We start from the raw sequence: 21,217 nt of genomic DNA on the forward strand, positions 1-21,217 counted from the left end.
GTTTATGCTATGAGAAGAATAAGCACAAAACAATGTATAATATTGTCACTGTCACCTACCTACTTCCTCAGTAGTTTTCACAATCCCAAGATTGTCCCTTAACCAGCGCACAACTGCTCCTGCTATTGCAACAGATCCCTAAAGGAAATAATCATGTAAAATCAGATTATAAAATTACATAATAATCATTTCTAAAACAAAATTGAAATAGCAAGTGTTTGTTGTTGTTGGAACACATTATCAACATAGAGCTTAATGCAGTGATTTCTCCATCAAATAAAGTTATAAAATAAATGTTCCAGGATTTGAAAGGTTTTGTATTTATTCTAAAAAAAAAAAAAACGTACTGCATTGCACAAAGCATTATAGCTATACACTACCAGTGAAACCAAGAATCTAAACAGATAATATCGTAGAGACTGAGACTAGGAAAACAAGGTTTTTTCCTTTAACCAATTAAAATGGGAATTTTATTTCAGACTGATTATTCACCTTATTTCCTTGTCATAACTATTATTTTACACAATTCACCACTGACATCATTGTCAATCATATATTAAAGGGCTATAATGGTTGAAAAATGACATTCTCTAATCTGTGAGAGCATGTAATTTTAGAACTATCGACCCTGCTCTACTGTATATTTTTAACCCCAAAAAGGGGTTAAACACACAGTAGAATTACCATTCGAGACCCACAGAGCACTGCTGGTCCTGATCAGAAACTACTGCTGATAGATTTGCAGTGGTTAAACACACAGTGGAAGTACCACTCTGAACCCACGGAGCACTGCAGGTCCCATGCGGCTGATTCAATCTAACAAAAGAGAGTGTTTTCCACAAATTATAAAAATAATGACTAGGGGCTAGATTACAAGCGGAGCGCTAATTTAATGTGCCCCTGTAAAATGGGCAAACGTTAAATAACCAGCCATTTATGGTTAATGCTACTGCAAGCTCACGGTAGCACTTTGCACTCAGTAAAATTAACAAGAGGTCAGACCTCTGAGTAATTTAATTTTTTTCCCCAAATTGCCTCCCAAAATAAAGATTATAGTTCCTTTTTTAAAAATAAAATATGAGCATTTTTAAAAAAAATATAACTGCACTAAGTTATAAGGGGTTAAGGTGAGTGGATGTGGGATGTTAGACATAAAAGGCACTAAAAGGTGCCTTTAGATTGCGGTCTATGGGAACTGTGTGTTCCCAGTAAATATATATGTATATGTTAATATGTGTATATAGTGAACGTTTATACACATATATATTTCAACTTTGCTGCCCAACGCTGCGTGACTTACCCACTTTGTTGCGCTAGGTTCTCTGCCGTGTCTATCGGCATCAGAGCAATGCTCCCATTGTCGCTTATGAAAGCACGCTCTTGTGAGAAAAGCTTCCATGCATTTGTGTGCGCTGGTATTGCTAGTGGAGCACAAATTTTGCACTCCACTCGAAATATGACCCCTTGTTTCTAGGCATATTAGGTGTAAAACAAAGCAAGGCCATAATTTCACAAGATACATGAGCAGAAGATTCTCTTAACATAACAAACAAAATACTGATGTCACAGAAAGCTGCCTGCACCACTCTGTCCAAGGCCAGAAATTTCCAAGCTGATCATTTCTTATTTATCTTCTTTCTTATTTGCCAAATATTGATGTCAAATCATCCTCCACAAGTGCCTTTATACAATACCTTCTAATACACTGGTCCTCAGTCTGGTTTTTTCCCTAGCTTTAAGGCACATAATTTTACAATGAATGTTGTCCCCTTAAAGAGATATTCTAATGAAAAAATCCCATGCTTTAATTAGTTAGAGCATGTCATTCTAGATAACTGTGTTTAACCCCACAGTCAGTCACATGACCCTGCCGATCACCTGCTATACCCTGCTGGTTTGCAGTTCCGGATTAGGACTTTTCCTGTGCGTTTTAACAGATGTGCAGTTATTAAGGCTTACTAATAAAAATATCACATGATAACAAAATTAGTGCATTTAATGTTTGTATTAGAGTCTCATTTAAGTTTTTAAAGGGTCAGTAAACCTTAAAAATAATGTTATATAATTCTGCACATAGTGCAGAGTTATATAACATTATATTAGCCAAACTTTGTAAATCATAATATTCCCTTTTTATTTTGTAAAAATATCGCTGTTTTACAGACCCGCTCTCTGTACTCTGCTGAGCGGGTCTGTTGTTTTTACTGAGCGCATCGGGCCAGCTGTCTAGTCACAGCCCGGCCCGACCGCGCCATTACACACAGTGCAGCTCGCTCCTGCTCTGTCTGACAGCGGGAGCGAGCTGCACTGTGTCTAATGGCGCGGTCGGGCCGGGCTGTGACTATACAGCTAGCCCGATGCGCTCAGTAAAAACAACAGACCCGCTCAGCAGAGCCCAGAGAGCGGGTCTGTAAAACAGCGGTATTTTTACAAAATAAAAAGGCAATATTATGATTTACAAAGTTTGGCTATTATAATGTTATATAATTCTGCACTATGTGCAGAATTATATAACATTATTTTTAAGGTTTACTATCCCTTTAAGACAACAGAGAATACCAGAAAATAAACAAACAGAAGAAAAACTAACAATAAAGCATACTCTTTATGTGCTTTATGTCCTTATAAACTTTAATATGTTTGAGCATTTTATTATTGCACAATTGTTTGCATATAACTATATGTATAACCCCTGCAAAGGGATTAAACACATGGTTAAAGTAATCTTCAGAGCAGCAATGCACTGTAGGGAGCTAGTTGAACACATCTGGTGAGCCAATGTTGAAACAAATGTGTGTAGCCAGCTACACACACCAGCTAGCTCCCAGTAGTGCATTGTTGCTGCTGCTGATACATGTTTTTAAACAAAGGATACCAAGTAAACAAAGCAAATTTGATAACAAAAGTGAAAAGTGCCTTAAAATCACATGTCAGCTGTGACTCATGAAAGTTTAATACATGTTACTTTTAGATATATTTTTCAGTCTGTGTTGCTTTATAGCCTTCCAAATAATACAAGTTTACCCCCCTTAAGGAACACTGGACTTCCAGTGGAAAAAAGTTGTTTAAGCCCCAGGCTTCTATTAAATATTTTGAAGGGAATTCACTAATATTCATGTAGTGAACCCAAAGTGCATTACTCGTATAGATAACTGGGATTCTATTCTGAAAATCACAAATAGCACACACAGTGCATAGAGGTACAGAGATGATTATAAAGGCTTGCTGTAGAAAGAATTCACGTCACAGGGTTATAAGAGTAACATGATTTAAAAACTTCTGAACTTACTTCTAGTGCATAGCATGCCGGTTTGTCCCTGCCAAGCTTGTACGCCACTGTTGTTATAAGGCCGTGTTCAGATAAGACAGGCTAAATGACACATTAAAAAATAAAACAAAATGTTAAGAGTCCATGTACATAAGAGAACATCCAATAGGGGAGGTAAAGAAACAGAATATTGAAATTCCTGCAGAAAATTATAAAATTATTGGGGATTTTTTTTTACAACTTTTTGCTTCTTTTATTATATATAAGGAACTATTAATATATACTGTTATATAGATACATACATCGGCCACTTTATTAGGTACACATGTTCAATTGCTTGGTAACACAAATTGCTAATCAGCCAATCACATGGCAGCAACTCAATGCATTTAGGCATCTAGACATGGTGAAGACCACTTGCTGAAGTTCAAACCGAGCATCAGAATAGGAAAGGAAAGGGATTTTATATATATATACTGTATATAGTGACACTGTTTAACCCACCAGTACTGTATATAGTGAGTTAGTGACACAGTCTGTAATCTGCCGGTGAGATGGCTGGCCTGACCCTACCCGCCCCAGTACTTTATAAAGTGACCACAGTAGTCTGTGACATGGTCCAGCCCCCCGTACTGTATATAGTGGTACTGTATAGTGACACTGTTTACTCCCCCCCCCCCCTAACATGCTGTAGTAACAAGGTCTGTAATTTGCTGGTTCCACAAAAAAAATATATATATATATATATATATATATTTTTTTTTTTTAAGATGAGCCCCCAGTTGCGACCTCTGCACCCTCTGTAGTTCCGCCCCAGTATATACATATATACACACACAAACATTTGCACAGTCCCAATATTTATATCCACATCAATTGAAGGCACTCACAGGACTTTAAACCCTTTCATGACAGGGTTCATTTGTCTACATTGTAAACAAATTAAAATCCTGCAATTGTGCATGCGATTCCGAGATTTCAATGTTGGGATTGGGTCATTAATAGGACATAAAAGTGCAATAATACAAAGTTCTAGTATTTTCATTATGCACTGTTGCTTGCCTACAACTATGTGCTGCAAAGCACTTCTGGGACCTGGCCGACTACATCTGGGAAGCCATTGACAAGAGACATGTGTGTGTAACCACCAATCACAAACCATGTCCAGCAGAAGTGTATTGCTGCTAAAAAGCTGTCTAACTGAGGGTGAAACATCATTTGAAGCAAACATCAGTACACCATTAAAATATTAACACATTAGGAGCTTTTCTTTTGACACTTATGTTCCTTTAGTACAGTACTTTCACTCATTACATATACATGAGACACATTCATAAACTCACCTTTAGGCCAGTGTTACACAGCAGGAAGCAACCTGTACCATACCTGTAACAATTAAATAAAAAAATAATGGTATATGTTTACTGATTAAAAAATTTAACAGGTAAATTGTCATAAAAGCGGTCTTGGAATTTTTTTTATATTCAATACATATAATATTAAAGAGACATTAAACCCCCAAAAATTATTTCATTATTCAGATAGAGAATACAATTAAACAACATTCCAATTTACTTCTATTAGCTAATTTGCTTCATTTTTTAGATATCCTTTGTTGAAAAAATAGCAATGCACATGGGTGAGCCAATCACACGAGGCATCTTTGTGCAGGCACTAATCAGCAGCTTATGAGCTTATCTTGATATGCTTTTTAGCAAAGGATAACAAAACAATGAAGCAAATTAGATAATAGAAGACAATTAGAAAGTTGTTCATAATTGCATGCTCTTTCTAAATCATGAAATAAAAAAAATTGGGTTTAATGTCCCTTTAATAGTGATTACACTTAAATTAACACTGGGCTTAACCCCTCAACCGTGGATGATGACAAGTGGTCGTCATCCAGGGGGATGGGTGTTTTAGTACTGATCACAGCCCCCTCTGCAGTTTTAGGCTCATACAACGTGGCCAAGGTTTCAGCATCGCCTTGACGCGTGGGATTGAATTCCTGTCTCTAGGAGGAGGCAAAGAGCCCCAAACAACAAGAGCGTTAAAGCCCTCCCTCCTCCCTGTACTAAACAGTTTAACGTATAGCCAAGCAGAGGAAAGGAATAGACAGGTAGGAAAGACAAAGCAGGGGATAAATATGTGCAAATAAAAAACTGCAGACAAAAATAAAATGAAATTGGGTGGGGTCTCGTGGACTCTCACCATGCTGAAAGAAAATCAGTTATCAGGTAAGCATACATTTTGTTTTCTTTCATATAAATAAATATAACCCATACCCAACATTTCTAAGAGAAAAAACCCTTATTTTTTGTCAAGAGTTTACTAAACACACACACATGATATTGTTTACAGCCTTATTTATTAAATTTTACTAACAATATGCACTTTTTTTACACTTTTTATTGTACAGTTATTACGTGCCATGATATATACATAAAATAATGGCATAATGTAAATCTGCTGGCTCTGCTGAAAAAAACCCCATATATTTCCTACAGTAAGTGTTAAATGTGTGCAAAATTTAGAAAGTCTAAAAAAGCTCAGCACAGGGGTGGAAACGAGTCAGCATTTAAAGGGTTAAAAAAAAACACGACCGTCATTCTATTCACTATTAACATATTCAAGTGACTGATTTATTTTACTACACTTTTATACCTGATGAAGCTAAATTGATTGTTGTGCTCCTGTGCCAATCCTGATGAAGATACAGCTGGCGAGCAAATGAGAAGTAGGCATATATGTGTATGCTCTCATTACTGGCCGTAACCTCATATGGAGCAGAATGGCTTTAATATAGAGGTACAACTCTTATGTGTTTAGCCCTTTTAAAAACATTATTTTAAACATCTAGTAAAAGAAGGGAGTAGGGATAAAAAAAGAAAATGTATGCTTACCTGATAAATTTGTTTCTTTTTAGACATGATGAGTCCACGGATTTCATCCTTACTTGTGGGATTACGCCTCCTGGTCAGCAGGAGGAGGCAAAGAGCACCACAGCAGAGCTGTTATATAGCTCCTCCCTTCCCTCCCACTCCAGTAATTCGACCGAAGTTAGGAAGAGAAAGGAAAAGCCAAAGTGCAGAGGTGTCTGATGTGTACAAAAAATAATAACCTGTCTCAGAGAACAGGGCGAGCCGTGGACTCATTGTGTCTAAAAATAAACAAATTTATCAGGCAAGCATAAATTTTCTTTTCTTTTTAAAGACACGATGAGTCCACGGATTTCATCCTTACTTGTGGGATACAATACCAATGATAGAGTACACGGATGATAAGGGAACCTAAACGGAAGGCACCACTGCTTGAAGAACCTTTCTCCCCAAAACAGCCTCAGCTGAAGCAAAAGTATCAAATTTGTAAAATTTTGAAATAGTGTGAAGAGAGGACCAAGTTGCAGCCTTGCAAATCTGTTCAACAGAAGCTTCATTCTTGAATGCCCATGAGGAAGCCACAGCCCTAGTGGAATGAGCCGTAACTCTTTCAGGAGGCTGCTGTCCAGCAGTCTCATATGCAAAACGGATGATACTCTTCAGCCAAAAAGAGAGGTAGCCGTAGCTTTCTGACCCTTACGTTTTCCAGAGAAAATGACAAACAAAGAAGACGACTGACGAAAGTCCTTAGTCGCTTGTAAATAAAATTTCAGAGCACGAACCACGTCCAAATTGTGCAAAAGACGTTCCTTTTGAGAAGGATTAGGACGCAAAGAAGGAACAACAATCTCCTGATTAATGTTCTTGTCTGAAACAACCTTAGGAAGGAACCTTAGTTTAGTACATAAAACTACCTTATCTGAATGAAAAATAAGGTAAGGTGAATTGTATTGCAATGCCGAAAGCTCAGACACTCTTCAAGCTGAAGAAATGGCAACAAGAAATAAAACTTTCCAAGATAACAACTTAATATCTAAGGAATGCATAGGCTCAAACAGAGCCCCTTGAAGAACTTTAAGAACCAAATTCAGACTCCATGGAGGAGCAATTGGTTTAAACACAGGCCGGATTCTAACCAAAGCCTGACAAAAGGATTGAACATCTGGGACATCCACCAGACGCTTGTGTAACAAAATAGATAAGGCAGAGATCTGACCCTTTAGGGAACTTGCCGATAAACCCTTCTCCAATCCTTCTTGGAGAAAGGACAAAATTCTGGGAATCCTAACTCTACTCCATGAGTAGCCCTTGGATTCACACCAATTAAAGATATTTACGCAATATCTTATGGTAAATCTTTCTAGTCACAGGTGTACGAGCCTGGATCATGGTCTCCATGACTGAATCAGAAAACCCTCACTTGGATAGAATTAAGCGTTCACTCTCCAAGCAGTCAGCTTCAGAGAAACTAAATTTGGGTGAAGAAAGGGCCCCTGAACAAGAAGGTCCTTCCTCAACGGAAGTTTCCAAGGTGGCAGGGATGACTTGTCCACCAGATCTGCATACCAAATCCTGCGAGGCCACGCAGGAGCAATGAGGATCACTGATGCCCTCTCCTGTTTGATTCGAGCAATGACTCAAGGAAGAAGCGCAAACGGAGGAAACCGGTATGCAAGATTGAAGGACCAAGGAACCGCCAGAGCATCTATCAGTTCTGCCTGGGGATCCCTGGACCTCGACCCATATCTCGTAAGCTTGGCATTCTGACGAGATGCCATGAGATCCAACTCCGGCCGACCCCATTTGAGAATCTGGTTGGAGAACACTTCCGGATGGAGTTCCCACTCTCCCGGATGAAATGTCTGCCTGCTCAGAAAGTCCGCCTCCCAGTTGTCCACCACTGGGATATGGATCGCTGACAGATGACAAGAATGGGCCTCCGCCCACCGGATTATTTTGGCTACCTCGGTCATTGCTAAGGAACTCCTCGTTCCTCATTGATGTAGGCCACTGTCGTTATGTTGTCCGTCTGGAATCTGATGAACTGAGCCGAAGCCAACTGAGGCCAGACCAGAAGAGCATTGAAGATCGCTCTCAGTTCCAAGATGTTTATAGGAAGAACAGACTCCGCCGGAGTCCACACTCCCTGAGCTTTTAGCGAACCCCAGACAGCCCACCACCCTAGAAGGCTGGCATCTGTTGTCACAATCACCCAGGATGGTCTGCAAAAGCATGTTGCCTGGGATAGATGATCCAGAGACAACCACCATTAAAGTGAATCCCTAGTCTCCTTCTCCAGGGTTATTCGAGGAGACAAGTCTGCATAATCTCCATTCCACAGCCTGAGCATGTTCAACTGCAGAGGTCTGAGGTGAAACCGAGCAAACGGGATGATATCCATTGCCGCCACCATCAGTCCGATTAACTCCATGCACTGGGCCACTGACGGCCAAGGATTGGACTGAAGGGTTCGACAGGTATTTAGAATCTTTGATTTCCTGACCTCTGTCAGAAAAATCTTCATGGATATAGAATCGATTACAGTTCCCAGGAAAGTCACCCTTACTTTCGGGATTAAAGAACTCTTTTCCAGAATTACTTTCCACCCGTGAGTCCTCAGGAAGGACAGTACAATGTCAGTATGGGACCCTGCTTGTTGACAAGATGGCGCCTGAATCAGAATATCGTCCAGATAAGGCGCCGCCGCAATGCCCCGTGGTCTTAGAACCGCCAGCAAAGACCCCAGAACCTTTGTGAAAATTCTGGGTGCCGTGGCCAGCCCGAAAGGAAGAGCCACAAACTGAAAGTGCTGGTCCAGAAAAGCAAACCTTAGGAACTTGTGATGATCTTTGTGGATAGGAACATGAAGGTATGCATCCTTCAAGTCCACTGTTGTCATAAATTGACCCCCCTGTATCAATGGAAGAATGGTCCAAATAGTTTCCATCTTGAATGATGGAACTCTGAGAAACTTGTTAGACTCTTGAGATCTAATATAGGTCTGAATGTTCCCTCTTTTTTGGGAACTACAAACAGATTTGAATAAAACTCCTGCCCCTGTTCCTGTGTTGGAACGGGAACAATTACTCCCAGGGAGGAGAGGTCTCTTACACAATGTAAGAATGCCTCTTTTTTATCTGGTTTGCAGATAATCTTGAAAGAAGAATTCTTCCTCTGGGAGGAAAATTCTTGAACTCCAGTTTGTATCCCTGGGACACTATCTCTATAGCCCAGGGATCCTGATCGTCTCGCACCCAAGCCTGAACGAAGAAAGAAAGTCTTCCCCCCACCAGATCCGGTCCCGGATCGGGGGCATGCCCTTCATGCTATTTTGGAGTCAGCAGCAGGCTTCTTGGACTGTTTACCCTTGTTCCAAGGCTGGTTGGGTCTCCAAGTAGGCTTAGATTGTGAATAGCTTCCTTCTTGTTTAGAGGGAGGATGAGAAAGAATTTCCCTTGAAATTACGAAAGGAACGAAAATTACTTTGTCGTCCTCTTTGTTTATTTCTCTTATCCTGAGGAAGATTTGAATAAAACTCCTGCCCCTGTTCCTGTGTTGGAACGGGAACAATTACTCCCAGGGAGGAGAGGTCTCTTACACAATGTAAGAATGCCTCTTTTTTATCTGGTTTGCAGATAATCTTGAAAGAAGAATTCTTCCTCTGGGAGGAAAATTCTTGAACTCTAGTTTGTATCCCTGGGACACTATCTCTATAGCCCAGGGATCCTGATCGTCTCGCACCCAAGCCTGAACGAAGAAAGTCTTCCCCCCACCAGATCCGGTCCCGGATCGGGGGCATGCCCTTCATGCTATTTTGGAGTCAGCAGCAGGCTTCTTGGACTGTTTACCCTTGTTCCAAAGCTGGTTGGGTCTCCAAGTAGGCTTAGATTGTGAATAGCTTCCTTCTTGTTTAGAGGGAGGATGAGAAAGAATTTCCCTTGAAATTATGAAAGGAACGAAAATTACTTTGTCGTCCTCTTTGTTTATTTCTCTTATCCTGAGGAAGGAGATGACCCATACCTCCCGTGATGTCAGAAATAATTTCCTTCAGGCCAGGTCCAAACAAGGTCTTTCCTTTGTAAGGAATAGCCAGAAGCTTAGACTTGGATGACACCTCCACAGACCAAGGTTTTAACCATAAAGCTCTGCGGGCAAGAATAGAAAACCCTGAACTTTTAGCTCCTAATTTAGTAATTTGCAGAGAGGCATCTGTAATAAAGGCATTAGCCAACTTCAGAGCTTTAATCTAAATCTTTTTAAGTAGTCCCTCTAATTTCTTGTCCATGGGATCTTTAAAAGCACAACTATCCTCAATGGGAATAGTAGTTTGCTTGGCTAGAGTGGAAATAGCTCCTTCCACCTTAGTTTCCCTGACAGCGTCCGCTTTAGGAGACATTTTCTTGAAAATAGGAGAAGGAGAAAAGGGAATACCTGGTCTCTCCCATTCCTTGGAAATAATCTCCGAAGTCCGCTTCAGTACTGGAAAAAAGTCTGAGTAAGAAGGAACTTCAAAATATCTATCCAACTTGCTCGACTTCGCAGGAGTGACCACTACTGTAGAATCACAGTCATCTAAAGTAACTAAAACCTCCCTGAGCAATAGATGGAGGTGTTCTAGTTTGAACCTGAAAGAAACAACCTCTGAATCAGTCAAAGGGATTGAACTTTCTGAGTCTGAAACTTCGCCTTCTGATAGAACCTCCATACCCTCTATACCCTCCAACTAAGCTCCCTGGGAGGGTACCTCCAAGATTGCCACCATAGTATCAGAAACCTCATTTACTACGTGGTTGTCCTTCCTCTTACGCTTACCTTGAAGCATAGGAAAAGCAGACAACGCATCAGAAATTGTGGAAGACATAACTGTAGCTATGTCTTTTAAAGTAATTCCAGCAATCACTGGAGTAGAAGTACAGGGCACTGCTTGAGCAGGCGTTAAATCTTGGGACACTTGGGGAGAAAGCTGCGGCACACTCTTAATCTCAGCATTAGACTTCTGAGAAGCATCCGCCTTTGAAAAATTTTGCTCATGAATAATCTTTTCTTTATAACTCAAGGCCCTTTCAAAACATGACGGGCAGAAAGGGATTGGAGCAAGTAACATTCTGCATAGCTCCTAGGTCCATACTAAGGTAAAGAAATAAAACCCTTTTTTTTTTATTTTTTTATTTTTTTTTTTAAAGCAAATGAAAAACAAACGTTACGGTCTCTTTAAGAGCTTGCAAAAGAACCCACTGGACTATGCCAGCAAAGTATATGCTCAAAGACAGACAACGATCCGGAACTCCAGGGCACAAAGAACTCTGCAACCGCTTGCTTGATAGATCAAAGAGACATGCGGTAGCAGAGCCACCTGTATGAACGTCCTCCTCTTGTCGGATGAAAACTGCGCAATGGAGAAAACAGCGTGCGGAATATAGTCCTGCCCATCGTGGGCGTAGCCCAGAACCCGACATCGGAACAAAAATAAATAAGCAATTTGAATAAGAAACACAGCCACCATCCCAAGAAAAGTTAGCCAGAACCCTTTCTAAAGCCTATACTCCTGTAGGCTCACAAAAATTAAGAGTCTGTCAAAAGAATTTAAGCCTTCTCCCAGCCCCGTGCCTGTACTCATGGCTGCCTCAAAAACAAACACCCTCCATACAGGAGGGAATAACGTCCCAGCATAAGTAGCCTAGAGATTCCCTAAGTCTTATGTCTCTGTAAGGACACTGAAGTGCCCACTTTCTTCTGAGAGTACTCCCCAGAGTGAATAAAGCTAGCACTTACCTCCAATGCTGACCAACAGCAGGACAGTCCAGCAGGTGTAAGAGGTCCTCTCCCTCCCAAAGCCCTGTGGAGAAAGATAAGCCTGAGTTACATGCGCTTAGGCTTTCTGGATTAGGGCAGCATAAATGTATAGCAGACGCAGTGAGAATTATGTCCCACCAGTTCCTACTGCTTTAAAGCCACCAAAAGCTATCCTGTAGAGACTGATATGGACTAGGCTACACCCTGGAACAAAGCAGCACAATCTTGCACTACTTTAAAAATAAAAAACTCTTGATTGAAAAATCTAATCTAACACCTCACTTTACCTCTTCCTATTACTAACATAGGCAAAGAGAATGACTGGAGTGGGAGGGAAGGGAGGAGCTATATAACAGCTCTGCTGTGGTGCCCTTTGCCTCCTCCTGCTGACCAGGAGGCGTAATCCCATAAGTAAGGATGAAATCCGGGGACTCATCGTGTCTTTAAAAAGAAATAAAATATTCTAGCAAACTAAAGTAGTTTAATATTAAACTATAAAGTCCCTTTAGACGCCTGTGAATAGTGTACCACAGAGTTTAAAGGGATAGTAAAGTCCAAAATAAACTTTCATGATTCAGATAGGGCATGCCATTTTAAACAACTTTCTAATTTACTTTCATCATCAAACTTGCTTTGTTCTCTTCTTATTCTTAGTTGAAAGCTAAACTTAGGTAGGCTCATACGCTAATTTATAATCCCTTGAAGGCTGCCTCATCTGAATGCATTTGACTGTTTTTCACAGCTAGAGGGCATTAGTTCATGTGTTTCGTATAGATAACACTGTGCCCACGCATGTTTAGTTATTTAAGAGTCAGGACTAATTGCCTGGCATGCAAGTCTGCAAAAGATGTGAGATAAGGAGGCAGTCTGCAGGAGCTTAGATACAAGGTAATTAAAGAGGTAAAAAAATACATTTCTATAACAGTGTTGGTTATGCAAAACTGGGGTATGGTAAATAAAGAAATTATCTACCTTTTTAAACAATAACATTTTTGGTGTTTACTATCCCTTTAATAAATACTTAAAAAAATGAGCCCTATTTATTTGCTTTCCATAACTTTACACTCTTAGTAAAATGTCAGTTTTAGCAGCAGAATCAGCACCAAAACCTCCAATGGCTACAGAAGGCCCATCTGACAGACACTCAATGTGTATAGCAAATAATAATTATAGATACTTCAGAACTATGTAACCTCCAATGTAGCTGCTTATACTGAAGGAGCAGTCATGTTTGTTCTGTGAGCATTATGGATATGAAGACCAGGCTTTTACACAATGGCTTATAAATATTAATGTTTTTACATACACGGTCAGTTTAACAGGCAATATAACTGGATATGTTAGCTGGTGCATTAGGGATACTGTAGAGAATATCTGCATAGCCATGAAAATGTATAGCGCTTAAAACTGTATGATAGTGTTTGCATTTGCACAAGATGCTTCAAAGAATGAATAAGGTATATGGTGGAAAAGGAAAGGCAGCAAAATTCAGAAACAATTAGGATATAAACTAGAAAAATGGTTAAAAAATGAATATACAAGTTAAAAAAAGAACAGTGCAGAGGGCATAATAAGCAAAACAAATACTTATATGGTTTCTGTATACCAGATACTGCTGTTTAAGCATAATTACTGTATACAGTATTGTTGTAAATGCATAAAGTAAATCTTATACAGCATTAAGCATAAATTATAGAGTGTAGTTGTACAGTAAACACACTGCTTTTTTTTTTTAGCATAATTCTATTGTATTTAGTACAATAAATCTGGATTTTTGTTTGCATTTTTCAGGCCACAATGAAAATTAAATTTTCTTGCAAATACCCCATGAATGTGTAAAGCAAGAACACATTAAAGTGATTGTAAAATTTAATGAATTAAAGGCCAGTAACAAATAATAATCTTAAAAACAGGGGCACTTTAATTAAAGTTTACAATGATGCTTGTTTTTTTAAAATACTTACCTTTGCGTTATGGTAAACATAACGCAAATCCTCCGTCCACAGCTCATGATTTCATTAGCAGATCGATGACAAATCCGGCTGTCACGCCCCATCGCTCTGGCTGTTGCCAGGGACGCTCTGGCTGTTGCCAGGGATGTGGCGGTTTCTCTGAGCGTGCAACGATGACGTCATCGTCGCATGTCTCCTCCTTCCTGATGCCAGTCCTGGAGGTGAGCTGTGGCGCGAATCCTGCACCTTAGTAAGTCTCTCATTTTACTGTTACCCCTGCCCAAGTATAGGTGTTACTTAGCGTTCTCCTGGGTGTTATTATTACTGTTTGCTGGATTAATACTTTGCTGCTGAACTCTGCTTGTCTGACCACAATGCCTGTTTACCCCTAAACTGCTGGATTGATACATTGCTGCTGAACTCTGTGTGACCACTCTGCCTGTTTACCCCTAAACTGCTGGATTGATTTACTGCTACTGAACTCTGCTTGTCTGACCACTCTGCCTGTTTTACCCTAATCTGCTGGATTAATTTAATATTGCTTAACCCTACCTGTCTGACTACTCTACTTGTTTAACCCCTATTGCTCTGGATTGCTTCTCTGTTGCCAAACCCTGCCTGCTTGACCATCCTAGTGGCTTACCTCTGGACTGCTTTACCGTTGCCAAAACCCTGCCTGCCTGACCATCCTAGTGGTTCACCTCTGGACTGCTTTACCGTTGCCAAACCCTGCTTGCCTGAAACCCTGATCTGCCTTTCCTGCCTGTTGCCGCTGAAGTCCATCCTGCCTGTGGTGAGTGCCGCTTGCCTCATCTTGCGAGCTTTCTCTGCTCTGGGATATTCCCTATCATTCCAGCTTGAATCAGGGATAAGAAGACTACTGGCCGAGTTCGGTCTGATAGTGGAATATCCCACGAGCATTACATTGGCTTCCTCAAATCCTTGTGTGTCCCCTTTGGCGTCCAGCTCGTGGGGCAACGCAACGAGTGGAGGAAGCCAGATTCTTCATCGATATGCTAATGAAAGCAGGAGCTGCGGACGGAGGATTGGTGTTATGTTTACCATAATGCAAAGGTAAATATTTTAAGAAATAAGCATCTTTGTAAACTTTAATTAATTAAAGTGCCCCTGTTTTATGAGTATTATTTGATGATACTGGGCTTTAATTTGTTAAAGTTTACAATCACATTAACAATGAAAGCAAAATTATCTTTACAGCCACACCAGTAAAACACAGCATTGTATTTACTCACGTATTTTTGGCTTGTCCATCTTGGAAACACATTTGCCCAACTAATGCTGCTGACTGATCTCCCAGACACTGCAAGTAAACATTACATTACTACTGATAATAAGCAGTCAGACATGTTCAAGGGTAAATTCTCATAATTCCTTCCAGGCCTTGAACAAATTTACTTCGGAAGAAAAATGCTACATAGAGAATTTGTCTTTCTGTGATGCTGCTAGATTAAAATGCTAATCTCTCGACTAAAGGAAAGAAAAACACAAACATCATTTTACCCCAGATATTGGCACACCAGTCAGAGCTCCAGACTTCTGAAACAATGAAGAGAAAAACGAGAGTTAGTTACTGCTACAAATCATTATGAAGGCATTTGGTCATGCAGGCTGAATTTCTGTTCGTAGCTGCATACGAAACTATAAACACTTTCTAGGTATCACCTTGTATTGAAGCATAAGTGTGTCCTGCAAGGATTTCAGCCAATTACATGCTAGCAAAACATAACGGAACCCCTTCCATTTTATTTGTGACAAATTAGTGACAAGATTCACCTTGTGAGACTGTAGTAAAAAAAAACACCTCTGTAATGCCACATAAAGTGAACAAGCAAGCGCATTTCCAGTTACTGCTATAAATACACAATATTTAATCTGCAATCAATAGATTAATTTAAAGGCAAAATGTTTCAGAATTTATTCTAGAATAACTGTTTAAATGGACATAAACCCAAAAATGTGTGTTTCATAATTCTGACAGAGGATACAATTACAAAACACCTTTTCAATTTACTTCTGTTCATTATTATTATCATTTATTTGTAGAGTGAGTGCCAACAGATTCTGCAGTGCTACTTCTCTTATTATCCTTTGTTGAAGGAACAGCAATGCACCAGTGTGAGCTAGCTGAACACATCAGACAAGCCAATGACAAGAGGCACATATGTGCAACCACCAATCAGCAGCTAACTTCCAGTAGTGCATTACTGCTCAAGCCTAGATATGCTTTTCAACAAACATAAAAAAAAAGGATACCAAGAGAACAAATCAATTGAATAATCATGAAAGTGTAAATTTGCTTTTACTGTCCCTTAAAAAAAGTAAAAATATATGTAGGCCACCAAGTGTAAGAAGTATGACATTTAGGGAAAAACTTCTAGTAAAAAAAATATCAAAATAGAGATTTTGTCTAGAATTCGGTTTTTATCAGAAAGTTCTAATCAGCTATTTTTTAAGCTGTAATTTTATGTTAACTGGAAATGACAGGAAAGCTCAGTGAAAAGTGCACAGAATACAAGTGTGACTGGTGACAAGCCCCAAAACAACCTTTACTCACCAGTCTAGAACAGATTTTCTATGGTATGCAAACAAAAAGGTAGAGAGAGAAAGATCAAGGTTTTTCTTCTGCTTAATACATGCAGAATTACCTGCATAATAAACTTGTCAACTAGCTCAGTTCTGTTATCATATACTCCATACCTTAATGGACACATTTAGAGATTACTATTCATTTTAATAAGTGCAGTTTCTACACCAAACTGTACAGCAAATCAAAAAATTATTGGCAATCATTTTTATGACAGGGCATTTCCTTCAATCTATACACTGGGATGATTTGCACACACTTTTTTTTTTCTTCAGCAGAGTGCTAATTAAACAGATACAAGTATTGAAAGTGTTTTTTCATAGGACAAATAAACATTTTACACAAAAAATGAAAAACAAAATTTATGCTTACCTGATAAATGTCTTTCTTTGCGGACATGGAGAGTCCATGACGTCATTCCAATTACTAGTGGGATATTCAACTCCTGGCCAGCAAGAGGAGGCAAAGAGCACCGCAGCAAAGCTGTAAAGTGTGTGTAACTTCCCTTACACATAATCCCCAGTTATTCAGCCGAAGGAAAATGGAAAAAGAAGAAACACAAGGGTGAAAAGGTGTCTGAGGTTTACTCAAAAAAGCTGCTGAATTATCATCAATAAAAAGAGGGCGGGGTCATGGACCTTTCATGTCCGGAAAGGAAGAAATTTATCAGGTAAGCATACATTTAGTTTTCTTTCCTATGACATGGAGAGTCCACAACTTCATTCCAATTACTAGTGGGAACCAATACCCAAGCTAGAGGACATGGAATGAACAGGGAGGGACAAAAAGGCAGGAGGACCTAAACAGAAGGCACCACCATTTGAAGAACCTGTCTCCCAAAAGAAGCCTCAGCTGAGGCAAAAGTATCAAATTTGTAGAATTTGGAAAAAGAATGCAAAGAGGATCATATTGTCGCCTTGCAAATCTGTTCCACGGAAGCTTCATTTTTGAAAGCCCAAGAAGAGGAGACAGTCCTAGTGGAGTGAGCCGTAATTCTCTCAGGAGGCTGCTGTCCAGCAGTCTCATAAGCCAAATAAATCGTACTTCTTAACCAGAGGGAAAAAGTAGAAGAAGAAGAGATCTTCTGACCTTTATGCTTTCCAGAGAAAACAACAAACAGGGCAGAAGATTGCCTAAAATCTTTAGTAGCTTGAAGGTAAAGCTTTAGAGCATGCACTACACCTAAGTTATGCAAAAGACGTTCCTTATGAGAAGAAGGATTAGGACAAAAAGAAGGAACTACAAATTCCTGATTAAAGTTTCGATCCGACACCACCTCAGTGAGAGAAAAACAAATTAGAAACGAAGGACCGCCTTATCTACAGGAAAGATAAGGTACGGGGAATCAGACTGCAGAGCTGAAAGCTCAAAAACTCTGTGAGCGGAAGAAAAAGCAAGGAGAAATAAAACCTTTCAAGATAACAGTTTTATATCAACAACATGCATCGGCTCAAACGGAGCCTGCTGCAAAACTTAAAGAACTAAATTAAAGCGCCAAGGAGGAGCAACAGGTTTAAACACAGGCCAGATTCTGACCAGGGCCTGTACAAAGCTTGAACATCTGGTAAGTCTGCCAGACGTTTGTGCAAAAGGATAGATAATGCAGAAATCTGACCCTTCAGAGTACTGACTGATAAATCTTAGTCCAGGCCATCCTGAAGAAAAGATAAAATACGGGGAAACGTACCCGGCTCCAGGAGAAAGTTAGATTCGCACCAATAAAGATATTTACGCCATACCTTATAGAAAATCTTGCGAGTAACAGGTTTGCGAGCCTGGAGCATAATATCATTGACCGCTTATGAAAAAACACGTCTAGAAAGAACTAGGCATTCAATCTCCAAGCAGTTAGCTTCAGAAAATACTGGAACTGCCAGGGCATCTATGAGCGCGGCCTGAGGATCTCTTGATCTTGAACCATACTTTGGTAGCTTGGTGTTCTGACGAGACACCATCAGATCCAACTCCGGAACCCCCCCCACATGAGGGTTATCCAGGAGAACACCTACTCCCTGGAATGAAAAGCCTGACTGCTCAGAAAATCTGCCTCCTAATTGTCCATTCCTGGAATGTGGATGGCAGATAGGAAATAATCATGAGCTTCGCCCCACTGCAGAATGCAAGTCACCTCCTTCATAACCAAGGAACTCTGAGTTCCTCCCTGGTGGTTGATGTAAGCTACTGAGGTGATGTAGTCCGATTGAAATCTGATAAACCGGACTAAAGATAATTGAGTCCAAGCTATCAATGGAATGGAAAATTGCTCTCAACTCCAAGATGTTTATGGGGAGAGAAGACTCCTTCCAAGTCCACAGGCCCTGAGATTTAAAGAGACCCAAACTGCTCCCCAGCCTAATAGGCTGGTATCCATAGTCACAATCACCCAGGAGGGTCTCAGGAAGCAAGTGCCCCGAGACAGATTTTCCTGAGAAATCCACCATGAAAGAGAGTCTCTTTTCAGGGAGTCCAGATTTATCCTCTGTGATAAGTCTGAATAGTCTCTGTTCCATTGACAGAGCATGTATAGCTGCAGTGTTTGCAAATGGAACAGAGCAAAGGGAATGATGTCCATGGAAGCCACCATCAGACCAATCACCTCCAAGCATTGAGCTACAGTTGGATGAAAGGCAGACTGGAGAGAAGACAAGCAGCAAGAAGTTTGGATTTTCTGACGTCCATCAGGAAAATCTTCATGGACAGGGATTCTATGATTGTCCCTAGGAAACACACTCTTCTAGCTGGAACTAGAGAACTCTTTTCCAGATTAACTTTGAGAAGAGAACATCTCTGTATGAGAGTTTGCTAGATGAAAAGATGACGCCAGAATCAAGATGTCATCTAGATAAGGAGTCACCACAATTCCCAGTGATCTGATCACTACCAATAGAGCTCCAATAACCTTTGAGAAAATTCTGGGAGTTGTGGCAAGACCAAACGGAAGTGCAACAAATTAATAATGTTTTTCCAGAAAGGCAAACCTTAGAAACCGACGATCCCTGTAAATGGGAATATGAAATACACGTCCTGTAGGTCTAAGGTCGTCATGAACTGACCTTCCTGAACCAAAGGAAGAATGGAATTAATAGTTTCCATCTTGAAGGACGTAACCCTATGGAATTTGTTTAGACCCTTAAGGTCTAGGATGGGTCGGAAAGTTCCCTCTTTTTTGGGAACCACAAATAGATTTAAATAACATCCTTGACCTTGTTCCCGTCTAGAGGAACTGGAACAATACCTCCCAGGGAGGATAGTTTCTCTATGCAATTTAAGAAGGCCTCCCTATTTTTATCTGGTTTGAGGATAGTCTTAACAGGAGAAATCTGCCCATTGGAGGACAAGACTTGAATCCTATTTTGATAATATAGAGCCAAGATGCCTAAACTAGGGACATAAAATAAGTTCTTAGTGAAAAAAAAAACACTAGACATTATAAGTACTGCATAAACCTATGGCCATAGAAAATGCCCAAGACATGAAAGAGAGCTAAAATCATGTTTCAATTTATAGTTCAATTCTTTATAAAAGACAAGCAATTTAAAGTCCTGAGAGCACCCAGAACAATATTAATATTGCTCCAGTCATGTTCCTGAAATATAGAGAGGGAGACATGTCACCATAAGGACACTGGATACCCAAGAAAATCTCAGCGATATGACACAGAGATCAATCCAGGGTGAAAGAGAAAATGTTTAAAAATGTAATGAGGAACTGCCACAAAATTGTGGCACAAAAAACCCTGAAACTCTACAAAACCCTGTAAGAGAGTAAATTGGAGAAGGTTCCTATAGTCATTTCCTCAAATTTTGGGAAATTTTGCGGCAGAGTAGATTCCTGGGTAATCCAGAGAAAGATTCATGAAATCTAATGCCGCCTCTTTAGCCTTTTGAATGTATATGTGTGTGTGTATGTGTATATGTGTGTGCATATATATATATATATATATATATATATATATATATATATATATATATATATATATATATATACACACACACACACACATATACATATACACACACACATATACATTCAAAAGGCTAAAGAGGCGGCATTAGATTTCATGAATCTTTCTCTGGATTACCCAGGAATCTACTCTGCCGCAAAATTTCCCAAAATTTGAGGAAATGACTTCAGTAAAATACAAAACCCTTTCTGAGGGTAACAGGTCCCACCGGGTCCCTGATTGTCTGTCCTCTTCCTTTCACTCTTAGTGCAAAGAAAAATATAATAAAGGACTTAAATATCTTCAGACACCAACTTCACACATCCTCCATTGACAGAGGCAACGAGAATGACTGGGCATTATGTGTAAGGGATGTTATACTTAACAGCTTGGTTGGGGTGCTCTTTGCCTCCTCCTGCTGGCCAGAAGTTGAATATCCGACTAATAATTGGAATGATGTTGTGGACTCTCCATGTCACAGGAAAGAAAAAAAGGCTGTTTCATAGTAAAAAAAATTTTTTAAATTTTCCCTGTACAGTGTATTTTTACTTTTATATTGTGTGACATAAGTAAATTAAACAATTGTGAAGCTAAAAGGAATATTAAACAGTATGAGATTGTAATATAAAATGTTTAGTCTAGTTAATAACTTTGCAATATACTTTTACTATTTATTTTATTCTCTTTTGTGTAATTGATACCTTGAAAATTGTTGTTTTTCTAAATTCCACAGTTTCTATAGTATTGTAAATATATATATATATATATATATATATA

The 21,217-nt window shown here is 39.6% G+C and overlaps 1 protein-coding gene across 2 annotated transcripts in view; it reads right to left on the minus strand.

Annotated features, from left to right (window-relative positions):
- GK (glycerol kinase) overlaps positions 1-21,217 on the minus strand; it is a 270,759-nt gene that overhangs the window by 88,429 nt on the left and 161,113 nt on the right. For both annotated transcript variants that reach the window (XM_053707603.1, XM_053707602.1), the window contains exons 9-13: positions 15,414-15,449; positions 15,146-15,213; positions 4,612-4,654; positions 3,290-3,370; positions 60-138 (exon numbers count right to left, since the gene is read on the minus strand). In XM_053707603.1, coding sequence (XP_053563578.1) covers positions 60-138; positions 3,290-3,370; positions 4,612-4,654; positions 15,146-15,213; positions 15,414-15,449 — 307 coding nt within the window. The remainder of the gene's footprint in view (positions 1-59; positions 139-3,289; positions 3,371-4,611; positions 4,655-15,145; positions 15,214-15,413; positions 15,450-21,217) is intronic.

This window comes from Bombina bombina, chromosome 3 (genome assembly GCF_027579735.1).
Source record: "Bombina bombina isolate aBomBom1 chromosome 3, aBomBom1.pri, whole genome shotgun sequence".
In the NCBI taxonomy this organism is placed as follows: domain Eukaryota; kingdom Metazoa; phylum Chordata; class Amphibia; order Anura; family Bombinatoridae; genus Bombina; species Bombina bombina.